Source organism: Salmo salar, chromosome ssa13 (genome assembly GCF_905237065.1).
Source record: "Salmo salar chromosome ssa13, Ssal_v3.1, whole genome shotgun sequence".
NCBI classification, from domain to species: Eukaryota; Metazoa; Chordata; class Actinopteri; order Salmoniformes; family Salmonidae; genus Salmo; species Salmo salar.
The window spans coordinates 41,696,719-41,721,786 of NC_059454.1; the positions used below are offsets into that span (position 1 = coordinate 41,696,719).

The 25,068-nt window shown below is 42.4% G+C and overlaps 1 protein-coding gene across 2 annotated transcripts in view; it reads left to right on the forward strand.

The window, feature by feature from the left end:
* The window catches only part of LOC106567057 (low-density lipoprotein receptor-related protein 1), a 139,393-nt gene that overhangs the window by 14,900 nt on the left and 99,425 nt on the right, over nt 1–25,068 (forward strand). For both annotated transcript variants that reach the window (XM_014135894.2, XM_014135895.2), the window contains exon 2: nt 17,923–18,045. In XM_014135894.2, the coding sequence (XP_013991369.1) occupies nt 17,923–18,045 (123 nt within the window). The remainder of the gene's footprint in view (nt 1–17,922; nt 18,046–25,068) is intronic.

Consider the following 25,068-nt stretch of genomic DNA (forward strand, 5'->3'; position numbering starts at 1 on the left):
AAACGTCCTGCACGGTGTTGGGCTGTAAGCACAACCCCCACCTGTGGACGTCGGGCCCTCATACCACCCTCATGGAGTCTGTTTCTGACCGTTTGAGCAGACACATGCACATTTGTGGCCTGCTGGAGGTCATTTTGCAGGGCTCTGGCAGTGCTTCTCCTGCTCCTCCTTGCACAAAGGCGAAGGTAGCGGTCCTGCTGCTGGGTTGTTGCCCTCCCACGGCCTCCTCCACGTCTCCTGATGTACTGGCCTGTCTCCTGGTAGCGCCTCCATGCTCTGGACACTACGCTGACAGACACAGCAAACCTTCTTGCCATAGCTCGCATTGATGTGCCATCCTGGATGAGCTGCACTACCTGAGCCACTTGTGTGGGTTGTAGACTCTGTCTCATGCTACCACTAGAGTGAAAGCAACTGCCAGCATTCAAAAGTGACCAAAACATCAGCCAGGAAGCATAGGAACTGAGAAGTGGTCTGTGCTCCCCACCTGCAGAACCACTCCTTTATTGGGGGTGTCTTGCTAATTGCCTATAATTTCCACCTGTTGTCTATTCCATTTTCCCAACAGCATGTTACATTTATTGTCAATCAGTGTTGCTTCCTAAGTGGACAGTTTGATTTCACAGAAGTGTGATTGACTTGGAGTTACATTGTGTTGTTTAATTAAGTGTTCCCTTTATTTTTTTTAGCTGTGTGTGTGTGTGTGTATATACACACTCCATGATCAAAAGTAAATGTAATTTCTAAAATATACTTAAGTATCAAAAGTAAAAGTATAAATCATTTCAAATTCTTTATGTTAAGCAAACCAGATGGCACCATTTTCTTGTTATTTTAATGTATGGATAGCCAGTGGCACACTCAACACTCCTACATAATCTACAAACAAAGCATGTATGTTTAGTGAGTCTGCCAGCTCATAGGCAGTAGGGAATACCAGGGATGTTCTCTTGTTAATGTGTGAATTGGACCATTTACCTGTCCTGCTAAGGATTCTAAATGTAACCATTACTTCAAGGAAAATGTATGGAATAAAAAGTACATTCTTTTCTTTAGGAATATAGTGATGTAAAAGTTGTCAAATATAAACATTAAAGTACAGATGCCCATAAAAGCTACTTACGTAGTATTTTAACATATTTTTACTTAAGTACTTCATACCACTGCTATTTATGCCTATTGTAAATAGCATTTGGGAAGTCATCAACAGCTATTGTTTAAATTCAAACCAGGATTCAACTAAAAATAGACAGAATATAGAATCTACAAGTTAATAATAAATATGTTGGATTCACGTCTCCATCTCAACCCAAAATAAAAGTTGAATAATAGGATTAAATCAAACTGTATTTAAAATGCATTTTCAATGGTTGAAATCGCAGTGATAAGTAGGGATGCACGCTATATCGGTGAACATATCGGAATCGGACGATAATAGCTAAAAATGCCAACATCGGTATCGGCCGATATCTAGTTTAACGCCGAGGTCCAAAACCGATGTCAAAGCTGACCTGCATACCTATATAACGTTGGTACATGACGTAATGACGCCACGTAAAATTTGGCGCTATACGTGTAACACGGCATTCCTAAACTAGCCCACAATGTCTGCTGTGTGGATCGAGCAGTCAACAAGTGGAGTAGTCATTTGAAAGAGTAACAAAATTTCAGTGAGACAACTAAGGCGAAATCCATTAAAGCCATATAATGGAATTCATTGCCCTTGACAATCAACTTTTCTCTGTCGTGGGTGATGTTGGCTTTCGCCGACTGGTCGAGCACCGGTACACACTACCCAGTGCACTATCTTTCTGATGTTGCTCTCCCGGTGTTACGCAGTAATAGTGTCACTGCTATTAGCTCCACGACATGCATACTGTAGCGTGCCTTTTGGGTCTCTGTGTCAAAAAAGATACAGTAGCACTGTCAAAGCTGTACAAAAAAGTCTGCAAACACCGGCCACGAACAATGTGTTTACAATACCGCATTGGTAATAAAGCATAATTTGTTTGACCGCAACTTCTGGGGTAGCTAGCTTTAGCTTTGTATCTAGCTAGCACCAATACAACCAGATTGAAAATAATGACCAGTAGAAAGTGCAGTCATTTTCATTATTCTTAGCAATGATTTAGGAATCCTTGTGAGTAAGTATTAGATAGGTTGCCACTTGTTGTTTGCAAATTGAATTTCAGTTCATGAAAATAAATAGCTAGCCAGCTACTTAACCCTGTTGCCCAAAGCTAATGTTATAAGCAGCCAGCTAGCTTCCTCTGGCTAGTGAGGCTCGACCGGACCGGGTTGTGTGTTGTGAAGCCCGCCGCAATAAAGATTAGGCACAATAGTGGAATTTGCGGTTTGCCTTCAAAATAAAAGTATGTCATTGACAGTGATGCAAATTAATACATAATAGAATTTTGCCATACTTTTATTTTGAAGCCTAACTGCAAAGTCCACTACTGTGGCTAGCTTCACATAGATGGGTCCGACCACCATTAATCAAATAAAAACTGTCTTATAAATTATTTTAGATGATGACACCTAGCTATACAGTAAGCTAGCTACTGAAACAGATTGCAAAATGACAATGTTTATGGGGAAGAACATTGTTTGCATCCATGAGCTAGCTAGCTTTTTTTTATGACCAGCACTGTAGGTATGCGAGACAACTTTGCCAGCATCATAGCATATGTATCGATGAATCGTAGTGATTGTGTAATAACTACTTAATATTTTAACGTGTTCATACATTTATGTGATGTGCAGTCTTTCAGGTCCTGATTTGTCAAAAAGACTATTTAACATGTCAAATAAGATCTTTTTTGACACGCGAAGACCCAAACGGCGTTCCATATTAACCTGTTATGGCTAGGGGGCAGTATTTTCACGGATGGATAAAAAACGTACCCGATTTAATGTGGTTACTACTCCTGCCCAGTAACTAGAATATGCATATAAGTATTGCCTTTGGATAGAAAACACTCCAAAGTTTCTAAAACTGTTTGAATGGTGTCTGTGAGTATAACAGAACTCAAATGGCAGGTCAAAACCTGAGAGATTCCTTTACAGGAAGTGGCCTGTCTGACCATTTCTTGAACTTCTTTGCCATCTCTATCTTTTACGAAGGATCTCTGCTCTAACGTGACACTTCCTACGTCGTCCATAGGCGCTCAGAGCCCGGGAAAAAACAGAATGTCGTCATTCCAGCCCCAGGCTGAAACACATTATCGCCTTTCTCAAGTGGCCGATCAAGGGACTGTGGGCTTAAGCGCGTGCCCTGGCCGCCCCCGTCTTTGTGATTTTTTTCCTCTGTTTGCCGAAAAGGAGATTCCCGGTCGGAATATTATCGCTTTTTTACGAGATAAATGGCATAAAAATTGATTTTAAACAGCGGTTGACATGCTTCGAAGTACGGTAATGGAATATTTAGATTTTTTTTTTCACGAATTGCGCCATGCGCGCGACCCTGATTTACCATTTCGGATAGTGTCTGGGACGCACGAACAAAACGCCGCTATTCGGATATAACGATGGATTATTTTGGACCAAACCAACATTTGTTATTGAAGTAGCAGTCCTGGGAGTGCATTCTGACGAAGACAACAAAAGGTAATCAAACTTTTATAATAGTAAATCTGATATTGGTGAGTGCTAAACTTGCCGGGTGTCTAAATAGCTAGCCCGTGATGGCTGGGCTATGTACTTAGCTTTTTGGTGAAAGCACATTTTGCAATATTCTAAGTACATAGCCAAAGTACATAGATATGGTTTGAAAGCATATCTTACCTCCATTTGCACTCACTGTATATAGACTTTTCCTTTTCTTTTTTCTACTGTATTATTGACTGTTTTGTTTATTCCATGTGTAACTCTGTGTTGTATGTGTCGAATTGCTATGCTTTATCTTGGCCAGGTCGCAGTTGCCAATGAGAACTTGTTCTCAACTAGCCTACCTGGTTAAATAAAGGTGAAATAAAATAAAAATCAGTATCCGGGACCTCATGCGTACATGGAGCTTGTAGGATTTGCGTGTGCAACAAATCATTTGGATTTATCAAACGCAACATATACGCATGTTTTCATTGATAAATCCGAGACCTACTCGTGAACGAGCGTTAAAACCCCGTGGTTACACCCCACCACCTTTTTACGGTAACAGAAACCCCCTCATTTGCTGTATAATTTGGAGACTTTGGAACTGGGCCTTGACAGTTTCTAAAGGAAAGCACAATGGCAAATGTGCTCACATTTGTTCTGTACAGGTTTGGGCAGAATGTTTTTATCTTTTACAGTGCGCATTCTGCAATATTAATTGTCTATTCAAACAATTTAAAACTAAATGCGACAGCCCACACTTCCAAAAGACGAATTGTCGCTCAATATTTTGTTCATCAATACATGATTGTTTCTACTGCCTCGATATAGGCTCTGAGATTAAATCTAGAATGTCGTGCTCCTATCGCACAGCAATACTGTAGCCTACCCAGACTGTGAAATATTTTAAATAGGCTACCGGTTTATTTACTTTTGAGCATGCTTGGCTATTGAATGAGTAATGGATAAATGGTAGCAATCCTTTCTTCCCTCTCTGCCTTCTCCCCTGTTGATGCTGCGTTCATCTCTGGTCTACTCACCGAAGCCTAAACCTGCTCACTTGATCCTATGCCCACCTCCCTAGTCAAGACCTGTCTTGTGCTTTCTCCCCTCATGGTTGACATTGTCAATGTGTCTTATTGCTCTGGCACTGTACCCCCCCTGAACTCAAACTGGCTGCTATCACACCCATTCTGGGGAGGAAAAAACAAGGACTTGACCCAGAACCTCAACAACTACCAGCCCATATCCAAACTTACCTTCGTGGCTAAAGTCATTGGGCGTGCTGTAGCTTCCCAACTCCAGCAGCACATGGACTTCTCATGACCTCTGAGCATCTTCAATCAGGCTTTAGGGCCAATCGCAGCACAGAAACGACTCTGGTCAATGATCTATTACTAGCGGCTGCCTGGCAATCTCATCCTCCTCATCCTACTGGACTTACCAGCTGCCTTTGACACTGTTTGCCATTCCATCCTCCTTGAAAGAATGAAGACGACCCTGGGAATCACCGAAACAGCTCTGGCCCGGTTCAGGGCCTACCTGTTGGACAGGCACGGCCCGGTTCAGGGCCTACCTGTCGGACAGGTAGCAGTTTGTGACCTTGGGGCACTTCAAATCCGCCTGTGCTCCTGTCCGCCAGAGGTTACCCCAAGGCTTAGTCCTAGGGGATTCTCCTTTTTATTATCTACATCATTAACACGGTCAGTAATTCCACTGTTACACTGACGACACATCTGTTCACTCCAGCTGTCTAAAAGAAAGAAATAATATCTTGGATGAGCTCCAACTTTCTGAACCTCAGAGGCCATGTTGGTGGTCGCCAAGATGTCTTCTGAAGAAGGTGGAGGAGTTCGACTTTATCATAGAGCAACGGTCAATCTTTCCTGTCTCTCTGTTGAAGAATCTGGGGGTCATCCTCAGTGCCACACTCTCCTTTGATGCGTACATTAAAACATCACAATCTGCCTTCCATCTCAAGAACATCGCCAGACTCCGCCCGTCCCTTACTGACTCAGGTGGTGAAACCCTTCTACGTGCCTTCATTACCTCAAGCCTGAACTATTGCAATGCTCTCCTGTATAGACACACTGCCAGCACCCTCAACAAACTTCAACATATCCAAAACAGCTCTGAGTCTCCTCACCCACACCAAACCCTGGGAGCACCTTACACCACACTCCTACACCCCCACTGGCTTCCAATCAACTTCAAAATCCTTTTTCCTCACCTACAAATCCCTGTATATCTTGGCTCACTCCTATCTCTCCGACATGCTACACATCTACACCCCCACCCTCAGCCTTCAATCCTCTGACTGCGAATCTGACCCCATCCAAACCTTCAAAAACAATCTAAAGCTCTCACCTTTTCAGACTAGGATTCAGCCTATAGTTTGAAACCTTGGTCTAGCTCTTTTTTTCCCCTTTTAATCTACCAATCATGAATCGTCTTCATTTTAACTGCCTTGATAACCTTGTTTTTTGTTGTTGTTGTTGTGTGTATTATTGAGCTTGCAATTTTTTGGGGTATCGTTTTAGTATTGTCATGTTTATATTCACTATTTTATTCCTTACTCTGTAAGTGTCCTTGGGTATTTTGAAAGGCGCAAATAATTATTTATCGTTCGTTCTTGCCTATTATTGAGCCGCACACACACACCGCTCGGCCTCCACAACTTTGATGTGATTCTAATGAGTGTTTTGGACTAGCAGAGATCCAGTGAAATCGACACTCATTAAACCTTCACATAAATCTTGAATACAGTGGGAATCCTTTGAACTGAAATAAGTCATCTTGTTTTGTAAAACATTTTCATACAACATTTACTATATAGCTTAATTCCTCCCCCAGTCTTTGTTTGCTGTCCTGGTTTCAGAAGTAAAGAGTAAGCCATGCGCATTGAGGCTTTACTTTTTTTTTTGATGGCTTTCGAAGAGCTGCAATGAATGAAGGCCTCAGTCAATTTATGTGGTCCAGCGTTGATTCATTTTGTGGCTCCCATGTTCTGTTTTTTTACCAGCTGAATCTGTGGAAGGCAGTGTAGTGCGGTGTAGCCTGCTGCACATTCACAGTCAGAGAGCAGAGGCTGCTGAAGAGTGAGTTGACAGCAACTTGTAATCGCTATCGGCTCCTCTCTGTATGTCTGTCAATTTCTCCACCCCCCCCCCGTGACAGCGTGCAGCGGCTCATCATGTTACATCAGAGTTCAGCTCCAGACCCCTGTGTTGTGCTTATGGTACAAAAAGAGAGGGTAGCCAGCTAGGGTACGAAATGACTGCCTGGCCCTCAAAGTTCAGCTGTTGTATGCATGTTTAACCACTTAGAAAATGACTTAGGGATTAGAATGGGCTTCAATGACCCATGGATATTGTGTGAGAACAGTAAGCCGGTTAATGCTCAAAGTAAGCTGCAGTCAAACTGCATGGCCAGTTGCTCCTTTAGCACATAGCTAAATGGTTGTTCCTATTGGATGGGCACTGCACAGAGCCTCCATTGAATAAGTTGGGACCGAGGTTGGGTTGGGTGTGTGTAATAATAATTTGGCGGCTGCTTATATTTGTCCTATTTCACACGTGTACAAGTTGGGTATTAATACACTTGTGAATTGGAAATGTTTTTTTTATTTTTTTTTGCATAGCCCAACTCTCCCCGAGACACCCTCGGGGAGTGGGATCACGGCCAGAGTCTGCCATTATCAACGGCGAACCTGGAGCAATTAAGGTTAAGTGCCTTGTTCAAGGGCACATTGGCAGACTTCACCTTGTCGGCTCCGGAATTTGAACTATCGACCTTTCGAACTAGCTAATCCTACGCTCTAACCACTAGGTTACCTGCTGCCATGTGTGTGCCATGTGTGTGCCATGTGTGTGCCATGTGTGTGCCATGTGTGTGCCCTGTGTGTATGAGCACGATGTTTTCCGGTGTTTAGGGTGCACAGCAGGTGTCCATTGTAGGGCCCTGTAAGATTTGCATTGCAGAAAACGTGGACTGAATCACGGAATCCAGACACTTAAAATGGAGTTCAACAATATTCAAAAATCTATTGAACTTATTCAAAAATCCATTAATTTGACCAAGTTATCCCAAGCGGGGGCAAATTTTTTAAATATACCTAAATCATACTTTATTAATATATTGAAGTACAGTATTATAAAGCAAAACATTAGCTGCAGAAAAGGATGCTGGATAATATGCAATTATCATTTTGAGAAATTATTTTTCGAAAGTATACTTAAATATGTTTTGTGGCCATTTAAATACTTTTTTTGAAATTATACTTAAGTGTATTTTCTTGAGATATGAAAAAGTACACTCAGGAAGCATGTTCCTCAGCTGCGCATGTTCCCTTATGTGGAATAAACAATCATTATCATTGTCAACTTTCTCTTTCCCTGCAATCTTATGAACAGGAATTCAGAAAGTACTTTGAACTCATTATTGGCCCTGAAACTATACTTCTAGTGTACTTGATCACTCACAAGCAGAGTTTCATATAGAAAATAAATTCTTCAACTTAAAAAGAACTCCAAGTGTATTTTGAATTAATTTACAACATCATTAAGCATATGAAATTGAAGTACACTTTTAAACAAGTGTGTTTAAGTGTAATGATAGTCAACATATAGTATACTTAAAGACTGAACAATGACACTTTGTGTAGCCTTTAGCGTTGATCCTAATGATAACTGTCTTCTGGTAGAGATGTATGAGCTTCCCCAAAAACCTTCTCAATTAAAATGCCGACCTGGCAGAATATCAGGATTATCTTCATAAATTCAGTGGCCATTTGGTTTGCAAACTCTGCAATCACACGAGTGCTACAGTGTACTGCTGGTGCGCACTTGAATTAAAGGGTAACTACACCCCAAAATCAACATTTCTTTTAGATTATTCCCAGGCCTCAAAAGTGGTCTCCTGATATGTTTTAGGCATTGTTGTGGACTTGGAACATCCATTTTATTTATTTCTGTTAAAAAAGTGATTTTGTGATAAACCCTGAACCAATTGGGGAAAAATGGAAACCTGGATTTAACAGAATCAGTTAAAAAATATAACAGATTTTATAGGGCCCTACCATTGTCCCCTTCCACTCTACATTAAGTTGCTCCATACCTGTGTTGTAACACTGCAACTTTTACACTAACACGGTGATAGTGTTACTACACAGGTATAACAGCAGCTTTATATAAAGTGTTAAAGTAACTGTCCAGTGAAAATCTCACTTTAAAAGTTAATATTCTGTTAACTCATACCCAAATAATGTTGTTGACTCATCCTATAATCATATATGGGCCAAAGCATAAATTGGAGAAAAAACTTCAAAAACCCCACCTCAAACTTGATTCTCATACAGGCCGTTTCAGAAATGCTTGCCATTTCCTCATAGAGGATGATGAGCTGGCCAATCAGCAGTCTACTTGCATGAATATTTTTAATGACCGGTATATGCCCACACCATTCTGTTGTTGGGGTATGCCCACACCATTCCAACACAAATAAGCTGCTTTTTAACCTACTTAATTAAAAAACAATTGGAAGAAAATCAATTTAACTAATTTTGTAATTAATTATAGGTCAGATTTCATAGAAATCTGAAAACAAACTAGACGGTTTAACGAATGATTTTATTTGGCACACATCTACAACATCCCATTGTATAACTAACTACCTCCTTAAATCTCCTTTTGCACAATTTGTTTTGTGCCAAGTCCCACTGAATATTTAAAGAACCACAGAAACTCCAGGAATAACAACTAGCTTCTCTGCCTTCTTTCTCTTCTTCTCTTCATTCTTTCTCATGGTCCTAGTTTGGTTTTAATTGTTACTTTCAAAGCAGGGGATTCTTGCTTTGAAATATTGCTGTTAAACTGAGCAACAGAGAAATGATTTCAAATTGACCTCCAGGGTGTCATTACATACTAGTGGTTGGTTTGCTTTTTCGGTTCTTGGAACTCTGTGGAAGTTCCAAATTCCATATAACAGAAAGCGATGTGAGTTGGAGAGAATTAATATGTGATGGGAAACAGCCCTGGTTTAACTCTCTTTCCCGTAGAGCCCTCCACCTCTCTGTCACACCTATTTATTTTATTTATTTATATATATTACACACACTACCGTTCAAAAGTTTGGGGTCACTTAGAAATGTCCTTGTTTTTGAAAGAAAAGCACTTTATTATAATTTTTGGGGCGTTTTTAATATAACATCAAATTGATCAGAAATACAGTGTAGACATTGTTAATGTTGTAAATGACTATTGTAGCTGGAAACTGCAGATTTTTTTTATGGAATATCTACATAGGCGTACAGAGGGCCATTATCAGCAACCATCACTCCTGTGTTCCAATGGAACGTTGTGTTAGCCAATCCAAGTTTATCATTTAAAAAAAGGCTAATTGATCATTAGAAAACCCTTTCGCAATTATGTTAGCGCAGCTGAAAACTGTTGTTCTGTTAAAGAAGCAATAAAACTGGCCTTCTTTAGACTAGTTGAGTATCTGGAGCATCAGCATTTGTGGGTTCGATTACAGGCTCAAAATGGCTAGAAACAAAGAACTTTCTTATGAAACTCATCAGTCTATTCTTGTTCTGGCTCTAACCAGGGTTATCTTCTGTATACCAACCCTACCTTGTCACAACAAAACTGTTAAGATGGCACACCTGTTAATTGAAATGCATTCCAGGCGACTACCTCAAAGCTGGTTGAGAGAATGCCAAGAGTGTGCAAAGCTGTCATCAAGGCAAAGGGTGGCTATTTGAAGAATATAAAATCGATTTTGGTTTAACACTTTTTTTTGGTTACTACATGATTCCATATGTGTTATAACATAGTTTTGATGTTTTCACAATTATTCTACAAAAATAGTAAAAATAAAGAAAAAGCCTTAAATGAGTAGGTGTGTCCAAACTTGTGTGTATGCTCCAAGAATGTTGATAACTCTGACTCATTCATTTCAGATTCCCATTTGGGCTCTTACCTTTTAACAGCATGTAATATAATCCAATCACTATCGCCAGGCCCGGGGAAACGACCCACTGGGGAATGGGAAGGATAAAAGGCTGCTATTCCACTTTGGTTAGCTCAGTGCTAGAACATGTGGAAGTGTTTCTAATATTTTAGTGTACTCAGTAAACATTTGCGCTATCGGTTGTGTTCTGTACAGTTAGGGACAGTGCTTGACTTGGACTGAAATGGGTTCCGGTACTGTTTATATTCAGGTGCAGGAGCTCCACAATACTTTTGAGTTAATATTCTATGAGGAACAGGAGCTCAAGCAGTAGAACATTTGAGGTGCCGGTACTCAGCTCCGGTGAACTCCTGCCCAAGTCGAGCACTGATTAGGGGACAATTGCAACTGTTCTTTGGCATCACGGCACACTCTTCTGAGATGTAAACCAGGACAAGCTTGAAACTGTAACTGCTGCCTTAGAGAGATTTAACCAGCAGAATAATGTGTGTCATACAGATACTGCACCCTGGAAGTTCTAAACACCTTGCGCTGATAATAAACTTGTCAGCCTCTTAGCAAAACCCTAACTACCTTTTTATTCTTCCAAATTTCACCGCATGCCCCTTAGGTCTTGTCCAAGAAAGACTCCATGCTCATCTTCTTTTAAGGCATGCGCTTCTTCTCCGAGATTTGGGGGGGGGGTTGCGAGAACCCTACACATGAAATCAATTAAAAGGTGCTGGAATGTGCTATGAGGGTCTGGTTTAGATTTTTTTGGGATAGAGAGCGTGAGGATGGAGGGATGGCCGTATTGAGGGAGACATAGCAAGGGATGGCAGGATGAGGGAGAGAGTTAAAGTGGACCTGTAATTTGGTGTGTCCCAGCTGGGCTTGGTGTCTGGAGGCCTCCGCCATATGCCTGCCTGCCTGCTCTGCTCATTTAAATAGTGGTGACATGGAACAACTCCCACTCTGCTATCCCATACTCTGCTGTGGTCTCTTTCTGGCATTTTATGCTGTCTCCAGTTTGTTTATTTTCTGTCGCTGTCACTCTCTCTCTCGTTCTCTAAATCGGTAGTCTCGTTCTCTACCTCTTCTTTATCCACACACACACACACACACACACACACACACACTGATCTGAGCAACGAAGCTGACTAGTTTCGTCTCATCCTGCCCTCTGCCACCTCATTGACATTCACCAGCAGAGTGTGGCGAGAATAACTTATCTTTGCTGAATTGGTAATTGCCTCAAATGTGCCTTATGCATATAAACGTACGTAAAATAAATACAGCACTGACAAACCACAACATCAATGAAATGTTAGGCCTCGTTAACATCCTACTCATCAGGCATTTGAGTGTGTTTGCTGATCTAGGATCAGTTTAACATTTTAGATCATAATAAATAGTTATATGGACATTGGGGACCTGATCCTAGATCACCACTCCTACTCTGAGATGCTTGAATGTGTGAGTGAATATAGGGCAGGGCCAGGGGCGGAAATCCCGGGGGGGACGGGGGGCACACGACCCCCCCATCCTGGGAAAAATATGATTTGTCCCCCCCCAATATATCACTGAAACATAACTATGTAATTTAAATAATATTAATAATACGCAATGAAAGCAATTGTGCTGATTATAGACATTTAATAACGCGTTTTTAAGTTTCAGAAGATTGCAACCCCCCCCACCCTTTGCCTCACAATGGTTTGATCCACTGTCAGTTCCTTCGTTGGCAAGGTAACAGAGGGGTCGTATCTACTGTCTGAAAGGCACTCAATGCACGTAACTGACGTGAGGTTAATCCAGTCAATCGCGCACACACACTAGCTGAATATGCAGAGCTAGCGCGCAAATATTAACTATTAAGCTAGCTAGTACCTATTCCATTTATGTGGCATCGTCAAAGATGGAATCAGCATGCAGATGATGTAAGTTAGTGCTTCAAAGTCCCTGTGATAAGGTTAGCGATAAACTGAAATCCAAACTGAACAGAACTACACTCTCTTCTACCATTGTCTTAAATATATTTAATGGTCTCGTTGCAAAAGCTAAATTGTCGCAAGTGAACTTTTATTTATTTATTTTATTTCACCTTTATTTAACCTGGGTAGCAAAGATTATAGCAAACACCACTGAAACTGAATTGGTGCTCGCTAGCTTTGCAAATTCAGCTATTGTTGGAAGCCAGCCAATATGAAACAAACTATTAAAATTACAAAAGGTTGCAGCATATGTTGTGTAAATGGTGAACTCATACAGCTGTCAACTCTTGTCATTTTAATCCGTTTCACATTTGCTAGCTACCTTTTAGATCGAAGCCCAAATAGAATGATTGAAGATGATAGAAGCCCATCTCCTACTGTGTGTAGCCAGCCAGGTAGAAAAATGGCAGAAAAATAAAAGACGGACATCAGAGTATTTTTCAATACACCAAAACGCATAGTAAGAACCCTAGTAGCCTAATATCTCAAAGACTAGACCACTCTCAACTTAAACTGGTGACTGAACTAAGATTTGTTAAAGGCAATGGTATTGCTGTTGTGATTAGTTGTGTAGTTTTGGGTACCGGTAGTTAGGAGTACGGCAAACACCTTATTTCTTTGATTCCTCAATATACATTTACCATATTACAATGTAGGCTATGTGTTACAGCACTACTTTTGGTGTCCCCCTCAGGAATTGCTCTTGAGAAAATTTCATGTAATTGTCCCCTCCAAAGTTGATATCAGATTTTCGCCCCTGGGCAGGGCACTTCCTCCAGACGGGCTAGTAACACAGATGCAGACATACTAAGTAGCTTCCTGTGACCTCAGACAGATGTGTGAAAAGGCTTTCACTTCTCAGGTATTTCTTGAACAAATATTATGACAAATCTTACAAAGTGGGCCAGACTGACTGAGCACATTCCTCAGCTTCTAATGGGTATTGAGAGAGGGTGAGAGAGGAACTCTGCTTTTATATTTAATGCTAATCTACAATAGAACGCTCTCTCTCGTCTCTGTGTACAAAGCCTCCTTATATAGTAGGCCTATGAGATGTTGTTATTTTTGTCTGATAATAATAAATAGCCAGAGGACTGTTTTGACAGTTGTTGACATCAAAACAGTAGAAATACCTTCACACTGCTCGTCACCTTATTTGAGGTGTTTTGATCCTTTTCAGTTTTTAGTATCCTAATATGACCTTGTTACATGTTAAACATAACAACCCCAATCACTGACTCATTCTCAGTGGCTGAGATCCCTTATGATCCTCTTGGTGGTGGTGGTGTCCTGGAGGGCAGGCAGTCTACCTGCTCCCTGTAGGCTGTCCCTTCGTTGTTGGTAATCAGGCCTACTACTGTCGTGTCATCAAGTTCGCTGATGACGGCGTTGGAAGTGTGTGAGGCCACGCAGTCGTGGGTGTACAGGAGGGGACCGAGGACGCACCCTTGTGGGACGCTAGTGATGAGAATCAGTGTCGAAGCTAGGCAACATTACCTCCGTCACCTCGGGGCGGCCCGTCTGAAAGTCCAGGACCCAGTTCCTTAGGGAGGAGTTCAGTCCCAGGGCCGTGAGCTTTGTGGTGAGCTTAGAGGGCGCTATAGTATTGAAGTCAGAGCTGTAGTCGATGAACAGCATCCTCACATATGCATTCCTTTTTGTCCAGGTGGGTGAGGGCAGCGTTCAGTGCAATGGCAATTGCGTCGTCCTTGGATTTGTCAGGGCGGTAGGTGAGTTGGGGAGGGAGGAGGTGATGTGGTCTGACTAGCTTCATGAAGACAGAAGTGAGTGCTACGGGTCGTTAGTCATTCAATTCAGTTACTTTCTATGTTTTGGGTACAGGGATGATAGTGGACATCTTGAAGCAGGTGGGGATAGCGCCCTAAGCTAGAGAGAGCTTGAAAATGTCAGAACACACAACAGCCAACTGGTCTGCACATGCTCTGAGGGCGCGGCTAGGTATGTCGTCTGGGCCGGCTGCCTTGCGAGGGTTAACACATTTGAATGACTTACACAATTCTGTTGTGGCTGTTTTCCTTTTGGATGAAATGCAGTGAGGTGAGAAATGATTAATTGATGGATGTTCCCAGAGGTCTAGTCATAACAGCAGCGATGGTAATGTTATCGAAGTCAACTTTCAGAGGTGGCAGGAAAAGGAAGTAATTTAACTGGCAATGCCAGCTTTAGCTTCCACTGGCAACATGGTCTTTTAAATACCCATGTTTACTGTTTCGTCCAGCCAGTCCCAGGAGGGCAAATAAAGGCCATTCATTCATTTCTTTCATTCATTAATTTGTCCCCCTTCTGGAGCTCAAACATATTCAAATGATTACCATCATATCCCAGGTTGATGTTGCACCTTCTGCAGCATTTTGGCCTTGCCTTTGGGGAAAAAACAAGGTTGTTAATAAGGAATTAACAATCCCCATCTCTGTCTGAGATATTTCAGTACTGTGCTTTGAAAGGGGACGACTGAGGGGAGAAGCTAGCCAGCAACCTCCAATTACCCCCGGAGGTTCTCGTGTGTGTGTGTGTGTGTGTGTGTGTGTGTGTGTGTGTGTGTGTGTGTACACACACTGGTATGTGGAGCGTTGATAAAATTAGAACCTGCAATGTTTTATTTCCAGTTTTTATGCCCAGTCATGGAGAACAAGTGTCTGAGCTGCTCCAAAGAGGCAAGGGGATGAGAGGGAAATGCCCATACATAGCAGCCTATTCTAGGCTTTAATACTTCCACTGATCCCTTCTCCTACCGGAACCTATGCTCCAGGTTAGGCTTAGAAAGGCCAGGGGATGAGGAGGAGAATATCCACACACAGCATTCTGATTTGGGCTCAGTACCACTCATCTCCCGGTCTCATTGTCTGACTATGTTCAGCTGTTGAGACTGGCTCAAGGAAGGGTAGTACTGTTTATCAGTGTAAGTGGAGCTAATGTGTTTACAGCATTGCAGAATTGTCAAATACAGGAAATGATCAGAAATGACCAATAAAGAGGAAGCTGTAACTTCTAATAGCCCTTGGGCCATGGTTAGCCTCTTGTTCCATCTCGGTGGTCCCTCTTGTTCCATCTCAGTGGTCCCTCTTTGGGACTAGGTGTGTGCGTGTCATCTAAGTTCCTTCAGTCATCGGCTTCTGTCTCCCTCCGTCTTTATTTTTGTCCCACCCCTGTGCGGTTGCTAGGGCCTTGTGAAGTTTGTGCACTCTCAAAGTCGTTCTCTCCTATCCATTCATGGTTGTGTTCACATATTACATTCCTGTCACATTGGGAAATGTCTTCATTTGGAAATGTCTGTCCTCTCATGTCCTTGAGTGTAAATAGAGAGGCCTGAAAGAGAGCGGAGATGTTGCTCTGAATGTTAAGTACCGTCACTCTCCTAATCATTTCAAACATCAAGGTGCTGTTAGTGTATTAAAGACGGCTGTCATTTGATCTGCAGCATACCCTTCAGCTGCTAATTGTATTTACAATAACCTGACACTCATGAGTCACCACGTTTGAGTCCACACACACACACACACACACACACACACTCACTCACTCCCAGGGCTCTCTAGCCTAAAGCCCTTAGCATGACAGTTTAGAGAGAACATGACCACAATGATACACTGCCCCCATACTCTCTTGTGATTGCAGTCACATCACTTTCCCCTTGTGTTCCGCTCCCTTCCCCCAAACACCGCTCTGCCTGCTAAATGATGTGCTGAGGGAGGGAGAGGGAAGGAAAGATGGAGGAAGAGAGAGAGAGAGAGAGAGAGGGAGGGAGAGCGAGCGAGGCAGTTCCTGCAGAGAATCACAATGAGATGGTCGGCTATGTGCTGCGATTCTCTCTCTGTGTGTAGGACTCTGCTCTGTTTCCACAACACTGCTGCTCTGCTCTCTCTAAAACAAGTACAGTAACAATGACGTCCCCAGCTGAGGTAGACACACGACCAATGCAGTACTCTTCTCTCCTCCTGAACCCTGATTATAGTTGGGAACCACTGTAGCTGTCAGGAACGGTTGTTGTTTTTGTTGAGTGAGTTTTGTGCTTGGTTTAATCCTACAGAAATGATTCATCTTCATCTAGTCAACACGTCGTGATTGTACTCTGCTGACTCACGAGAAGAGTCTTTGCCAACAGTATTCAACTCTGCCTCCCAACAGCACCACCTCCTCCTCCTCCGCCGCCTCCTCTATCTGAATACCAATGTACTGACTGAAAGGCAGGAACCAGATACAATGAGGCAATGCTGCCAGTCTGCCAAACTAGCATATTTGTCATGTAGGACCTGGCTGTCAGCAACAAACCAGGCTGTTCCCCTCATGATCTGTGATGGAATTTTCTAGACTAAAAGGCCTTAGTCCAGGCCCAGGGTGACATGCACCCTGTTGCTGGGTGACCATGCAGGGGTCAACACAAGGTCAATAACCCTGCTCTGTGTCCAATCCACCACAGGGAGTGGAGCACCTCATTCAGAAAACACACTCTTCTACAAACTCACTCCCAACACTGGTGCCTTTAAGTCGGTTAGCAGTTTGTTTATTTCCTCTCCCCAGACAGCCCGTTTTCCCTCTGCTTTTGATTTACCTCTGAGGGAGTTTTCAACGTAACCGACCGACAGAAGCCTTTTCATTTCTACCACAGTATTCACGGTCATCACTGAGCAGTCAGTCATTTTCTCTGACCTCTGAGAAAAATCCCAGTGTGGTATTTCTGAGCAGTATGTGTCAGCAGAGATTGTTGAGGTTGGTTTACCACATGGTAGCACCACAGAGTAGCCCTGACGGCCCAATGGCCCTCTAGCTATGTCTGGCACTGCCCCTCTGCTGACATGGTTAAACTGAATCTCACACCTGGGTTCAAATAGTATTTGCATCTCTCAAATACTCTAGCTGCCCTGGATTGAGCTTGCCTGGCGCTATTAAACCAATGGAAGAGTCCCAAAATGTGCAACCCCGCCCAGCTGACACTCCAGGCAAGGCTCCATCAAACGCTGAAAGTATTTGAAATAAAATAAATTCTACTTGAGACCAGGTCTGGTCTGGTAAGACTCAGCCACACTCTGGGAAACCTTGTGAAGCACCACTTTAATTAGGCCAGGTTATGCGAGTCTATATGCTAACGCTATAACAACCTGCCCACAAAACACACCCAAAGCAACAGCAGTCCTGATCCAATAAATGTCTTCAGTAGTGGTTCGCTAGCCTACTTTCTGTTCAGTTGAAAATGAAAACATTCATACGTTTTACAGAAATACAGGCACAATAACGCAGTATAGGGGAAAATCATAGAATTACATATGTCGTTGTACTACAGAATCTCTGGGGGGGGAACATTCTCCAAAAATAACTAAGGACTCTGATAAATGTTGGTAATAACACCTTGTCTGTGTTCTGTATGTTCCAGCTCCGAAGACATGCAGTCCTAAGCAGTTTGTGTGTAAGGACCAGGTGACATGCATCTCTAAAGGATGGCGCTGCGATGGAGAGAAGGACTGTCCGGATGGATCAGACGAAGCGCCTGATATCTGTAAGTACAATTAGCCTGCATATTACATGATATCTGTAAGTACAGTTCTAGTATAGCCCTCTACAGCAGGGTTTCTTACACTTTTTCAGCCTTGGACCCAAATGAGAAATTCTGTGTGTTCCTGGGTCCCAAGCTTAGGAAAATATGCAACTATATGTAAATATTGGTACATTTCATTGCCCTTATGCCCCCCCCCCCCCCCAAAAAAATGCAATGTAGACAAAAACAAATAACAATGAAATACCCATAAATATATTCTGTTTATTTTTCCCCGTTAAAAACACTCTTACATACCTGTCTTGGATGGAACTGTTGAGGTTAAAATACAATAAATAATTTCATTCTGAACTGGAATAAATGGATTGATCACATCGCACAGATACAGAACACAAACACAGGCTTTTTGATCGTGCAACCCTAAGTAACAGTATACATTGAAAAAAATATCAGGCCTACTATAGAAATGATTGTTGATTAAAAAGTCTAGGTTGGAACTGTTGCTGTTAAAATACATATTTTTTAAATTCTGAACTGGAATAAAGTGATTGATCACATCACACAGATGTAGACCAGAAAACAGACACACACACACACACACAGTCCTAATGAGAGGTGTGTGGCTGGTTGACGTTTTCAACAAACATGTCTATTCTGGGCTCAGTTTCTGACAGTCCAACACTGAGGTGATGCTCAGCATTGACACTGTTTCTGTACTTGAGAACCTTGACTTGCATAGCTATGTGGTGCCAAACTGGATCAGAACATCTACTGCTTTCTCAGTCAGGCAGGAGACCGCTTCCTGCTGCAGATGAGCAACCCAGAACTGTGTGAATGTTTGTCCAAAAAAGCATCTTGCTTCAATCAGTTTATTCCAGTTCAGAATAAAAATGATTACTTGTAAAAGCAACAGTTCCAACCTAGACTTGTTATCAACAATAATTTCTACAGTAACATGTACAGTAGGCCCGATTTGATTTTTCATCTTCACCTGTACTGTTTCTTAGGGTTGCACTATCTGTAGCTAGTTAGCTTGCTTTGGCTAACGTTAGCTATTAGCTGTGTGACGTTAAAAGGCCAGGGTCTTGTTTGAAAGAGAAACTTGCATCTACTACTATGAGAGAGAGAGAGTACTCCCTTATTGCTGCTTATCATCACTTGTTAAAAAATGACGACAATGCCTTGTTAGTTGACTGACTTTTCCAATTTCGAAGCACTGTCTCCTGGAGCATTCTACCATGTTCTGAAATGACTCCCTGGGTTTACCGTCATGAACAGCAGTGCCTGGATGTTTGGTCAGGACGTGTCGTTTTATTCATTTGTTCGTTTTGAGAGACTCATTACTAAGCACTTCCCCACACAAAACGCATTGTGGGCGCTCCTCGTTATTTCTCGAAGTTTGTATGAAAGAGACAATAAGTCGTCGCTGTATTTGCGTTTCAAGACGATTGAGCTCAGTCAGAACTTGTAGCTAGCATGAGTCCATTTCATGACAGTGGTGAGGAATAGCAAGTCAGTGGCTTGAACCACAGCGCTGCAGCGTGTGGGTCGCGGAGTGAAGAATTCAGGTAAACCGCGAAGCACACGGGCGTATCTCGCTACCTCTCCCACTCACTCAGCTGCCAAACTAGAGCAGAGACCGCTGCTAAGCAGAGAGCACTTGGCCAAATCAATTCCAGTAATTAATGAAATAATTATACATTTCCGTCGCGACCCACCATTAACAGGTCCATACTTTAAGAAGCGCTGCTCTACAGCCAACAGCGAGCAGGGCAAGCCCCCCCCTAAGTCACTTATGTTTAACTTCTTCTTGAAAGGTGTCTGTAAAGCTTCTGTAGGACCATTTCTCTGTGGAGGTGCCCTCAGGACTGCTGTAGCCTGTAGCCTGACATTGCGCTTAGATGTTACAATTTGCTTTTTAGCATCACTGACCTTCCTTCCCATTCATCTCATCCACAGATGATATACAGTACAAATTATGGTGGCCATTTCTTTGCGCTCACGTCACCATTTAATTAGTACAGTAAAGAGATGAAGCCTTGTTCAGCCAGTGTAACATTGGGTCAGGTTTTGCCCTCTGTCTGTCTGAAGGACACCAGTGTAGAGACTGCCCTGTCCGACTGCCCAGTCTGGCCCGGCCCGGTTGGGCTGTTATAGTCTAGTGAGTTAATAGCTCTCTCTAATGACGTCCGGTTGTTTAGTCTGGCTGTTCAGAGGGATGTCTGCTCGTGTCTAGACTCAGCCTCATCTCATCTGTGTGGTCTCTCTGAGAGGCCGGGCCTCAGGCAAGACAGTCCCATCTGACAGCCACCCCCTGGGTCTCTGCACCCAGACACTCCCACTATGTATGGGTGTGAGTGTATGATATGGAGGAGTTTATAATGGCGGCTAATTGCGATGTTTCTCTCCCAGCACTCTTTCTCTCCCAGCACTCTGTCATAGGGCGACGACTCATCGGACAAGTTGGGGCTCTGTAAAATCTGTTACATTTTTTACCTGATTACGTTTAGTTTTTCCACAAATTCTGTTTTCTCTGTTTTGTTTTTTCCAATATTCCACTTTTCCCCCCCAAAATTATGTTCTTCGCGCTACGAATCACACTTCTATTTTATTTATTTATTTTTACGAGGAAATTGGATGTCCACAACCATACTCAAACCACATCAGGAGACCACTTTTGATGTCTGGGATTTTTTGGGTGTATTTACCCTTTAAAGGTGGAATATGCAGAAATCGCGCCGCCATTTCCTGGTTGCAAAAATTCTAATTGTTTGCCTAATTTCAGTTTGTGACAAAACAAGCTCTCATAGTGAAGAGAATCATTGTACCATTGAAACTGCTGTGAAATGAACTGGAAACAAAGAAATAGAATATATCCTACTTCTTAGACTTGCTTTCAATGAAAATGACTGATCTATAACTCACATTTCTATGTACATTTGATCGGGTTGCCCAAAAAGTTACATATTATAGCTTTAATGCAGGTTTGCACCAGCCAGAGACTGTTAGCAACGTTTCTGTAGCGCTCATGTGTCTCGTGTGCACCTCAGCTATGCTCAAGGTACTAAACGATATCATAACCGGCATCGATAAAAGACAGTACTGTGCAGCCGTCTTCATCGACCTGGCCAAGGCTTTCGACTCTGTCAATCGCTGTATCCTTATCGGCAGACTCAACAGCTTTGGTTTGTCGAATGACTGCCTTGCCTGGTTCACCAACTACTTCTCAGACAGAGTTCAGTATGTTAAATCGGAGTTGTCCGGACCTCTGGCAGTCTCTATGGGGGTACCACAGGATTCAATTCTCAGGCCTACTCTTTTCTCTGTATATATCAACGATGTCGCTCTTGCTGCGGGTGATTCCCTGATCCACCTCTACGCAGACAACACCATTCTGTATACTTCTGGCCCTTCTTTGAACACTGTGTTAACTAACCTCCAAACGAGCTTCAGTGCCATACAACACTCCTTCCGTGGCCTCCAACTGCTCTTAAACGCTAGTAAAACCAAATGCATGCTTTTCAACCGTTCGCTGCCCGCACCCGCCCGCCTGACTAGCATCACTACTCTGGACTAAAGGTTGACCGATTATGATTTTTCAACGCCGATGCCGATTATTGGAGGACCAAAAAAAGCGGATGCCGATTTGGTGTTTGCAACGCCAGGGTTGTGGGTTCGATTCCCACGGGGGACCAGTACGGGGGAAAAAGATTTAAATAAAAATGTTTTGTATGAAATGTATGCATTCACTACTGTAAGTCACTCTGGATAAAAGCGTCTGCTAAATGACTAAAATGAAAATGTAATGGGAACATATGAAAGCTGGTGGTTCCTTTTAACATGAGTCTTCAATATTCCCAGGTAAGAAGTTTTAGGTTGTAGTTATTATAGGAATTATAGGACTATTTCTCTCTATACGATTTGTATTTCATATACCTTTGACTATTGGATGTTCTTATAGGCACTTTAGTATTGCCAGTGTAACAGTATAGCTTCCGTCCCTCACCTCTCTCCTACCTGGGCTCGAACCAGGAACACATCGACAACAGCCACCCTCGAAGCAGCGTTACCCGTGCAGAGCAAGGGGAACAACTACTCCAAGTCTCAGAGCGAGTGACGTTTGAAACGCTATTAGCGCGCACCCCTCTAACTAGCTAGCCATTTCACATCGGTTACACCAGCCTAATCTTGGGAGTTGATAGGCTTGAAGGGGTGGGTATAATTTGTGAAACGTTCCAACAGGAATCTGTTCTAAAAAAACGTAAAGTAAAAGGTTGCCAACCAACAATGCATACAAAGTAGCAACGCATACAAACCTAGCTAACTAGCTGCCGAATAGGCATCAACTCACCACATAGCTTATTCTTAATGTTTGTCCATAGGCAACCAGAGTGAGGACAGACATTTTTCGGAATAAACGTGATGAGTGAAAAACGCAATGAAATAGACCACTCCCTACCCGGTATCTTATTCTGCCGCTATAAAACTTTGTATGCGTTGTTTTTTGGCAACCTTGTTATTTACAAAGTTTTTGGAATAGATTCCTGTTGGAACGTTACACAAATTATACCCACCCGGCTTGAAGTCATTAACAGCTTGAAGCACAGCGAAGAGCTGCTGGCAAAACGCACAAAAGTGCTGTTTGAATGAATGCTTACGAGCATGCTGGTGCCTACCACCGCTTAGTCAGACTGCTCTATCAAATCATAGACTTAATTATAATATAATAAACACACACAAATACGAGCCTTAGGTCATTAATATGGTCGAATCCGGAAACTATCATCTCGAAAACAAAACTTTTTTTTTTTCAGTGAAATACGGAACCGTTCCGTGTTTTATCTAACGGGTGGCATCCCTAAGTCAAAATATTCCTGTTACATTGCACAACCTTCAATGTTATGTCATAATTACGTACAATTCTGGCAAATTAGTTCGCAACGAGCCAGGTGGCCCAAACTGTTGCATATACCCTGACTGCGTGCAATGAACGCAAGATAAGTGACACAATTTCATGTTAGCAGGCAATATTAACTAAATATGCAGGTTTAAAAATATACTTGTGTATTGGTTTTAAAGAAAGGCATTGATGTTTATGGTTAGGTATATTGGTGCAACGACGGTGCTTTTTTCGCAAATGCGCTTGTTAAATCAACACCCGTTTGTTGAAGTAGGCTGTGATTCGATGAGAAATTAACAGGCACCGCATCGATTATATGCAACGCAGGACACGTTAGATAAACTAGTAATATCATCAACCATGTGTAGTTAACTAGTGATTATGTTAAGATTGATAGTTTTTTTATAAAATAAGTTTCATGCTAGCTAGCAACTTAGCTTGGCTTCTTGCTGCCCTCGCGTAACAGGTAGTCAGCCTGCCATGCAGGCTCCTCGTGGAGTGCAATGTAAGGCAGGTGGTTAGAGCGTTGGACTAGTAACCCGAAGGTTGCAAAAACGAATCCCCGAATCCCCCCTGAACAAGGCAGTTAACCCCCGTTCCTAGGCCGTCATTGAAAATAAGAATGTGTTCTTAATCTGACTTGCCTAGTTAAATAAAGGTGTGTTAAAAAATAAAAATAATAATAATTTAAAAAAAAAATAACATCGTCAAATCGGTGGCCAAAAATACCGATTACTGATTGTTATGAAAACTTGAAATCGGCCCTAATTAATCGGCCATTCCGATTTAATCGGTCGACCTCTACTCTGGACGGTTCTGACTTAGAATATGTGGACAACTACAAATACCTAGGTGTCTGGCTAGACTGTAAACTCTCCTTCCAGACTCATATTAAACATCTCCAATCCAAAATTAAATCTAGAATCGGCTTCCTATTTCGCAACAAAGCCTCAATCACTCACGCCGCCAAACATACCCTCGTAAAATTGACCATCCTACCGATCCTCGACTTTGGCGACGTCATTTACAAAATAGCCTCCAACACACTACTCAGCAAATTGGATGCAGTCTATCAGTGCCATCTGTTTTGTCACCAAAGCCTGTTATACCACCCACTGCGACCTGTATGCTGTAGTCGGCTGGCCCTCGCTACATATTCATCGCCAGACCCACTGGCTCCAGGTCATCTATAAGTCTATGCTTGGTAAAGCTCCACCTTATCTCAGCTCACTGGTCATGATAACAACACCCACTCGTAGCACGCGCTCCAGCAGGTATATCTCACTGGTTGTCACCAAAGCCAACACCCCTTTTGGCCGCCTTTCCTTCCAGTTCTCTGCTGCCAATGACTGGAACGAATTTCAAAAATCGCTGAAGCTGGAGACTTCTATTTCCCTCACTAACTTTAAACATCGGCTATCTGAGCATCTAACCGATCGCTGCAGCTCTAGATAGCCCACCCAATCTACCTACCTCATCCCCAAATTGTTTTTATTTACTTTTCTGCTTATTTGCACACCAGTATTTCTACTTGCACATCATCTGTTCATCTATCACTCCAGTGTTAATTTGCTAAACTGTAATTACTGCGCTACTATGGCCTATTTATTGCCTTACCTCCTCACTCCATTTGCACACACTGTATATAGACTTTCTTTTTCCCCCTATTGTGTTATTGACTGTACGCTTGTTATTCCATGTGTAACTCTGTGTTGTTGTTTGTGTCGCACTGCTTTGCTTTATCTTGGCCAGGTCGCAGTTGTGAATGAGAACTTGTTCTCAACTAGCCTACCTGGTTATATATATATATAACACAAACACAGACGGGTATTCCTGTGCTGTTATAGAACGTTACATGAAAATAAATTACTGATGCGTTTTGTTCATGTCTTATTATTAACTTGGGCAAGTAATGCATTTTCTAATAAGTTACAAATATTTAGTTGATTTGTTACGAAGTTCAATAAACGTTTGAATGTTGTTGAATTCGGTTTTAATGTCTGGATTCTGTGATTCTGTCCGCGTTCTCCCCTCAATGCAGATTTTATAGGGCCCTACAAGTGGCTGACACCCAGAATGATGTCGTTTGTTATTGCTGGAGAAAAATACTGTTAAGTACTCACAGA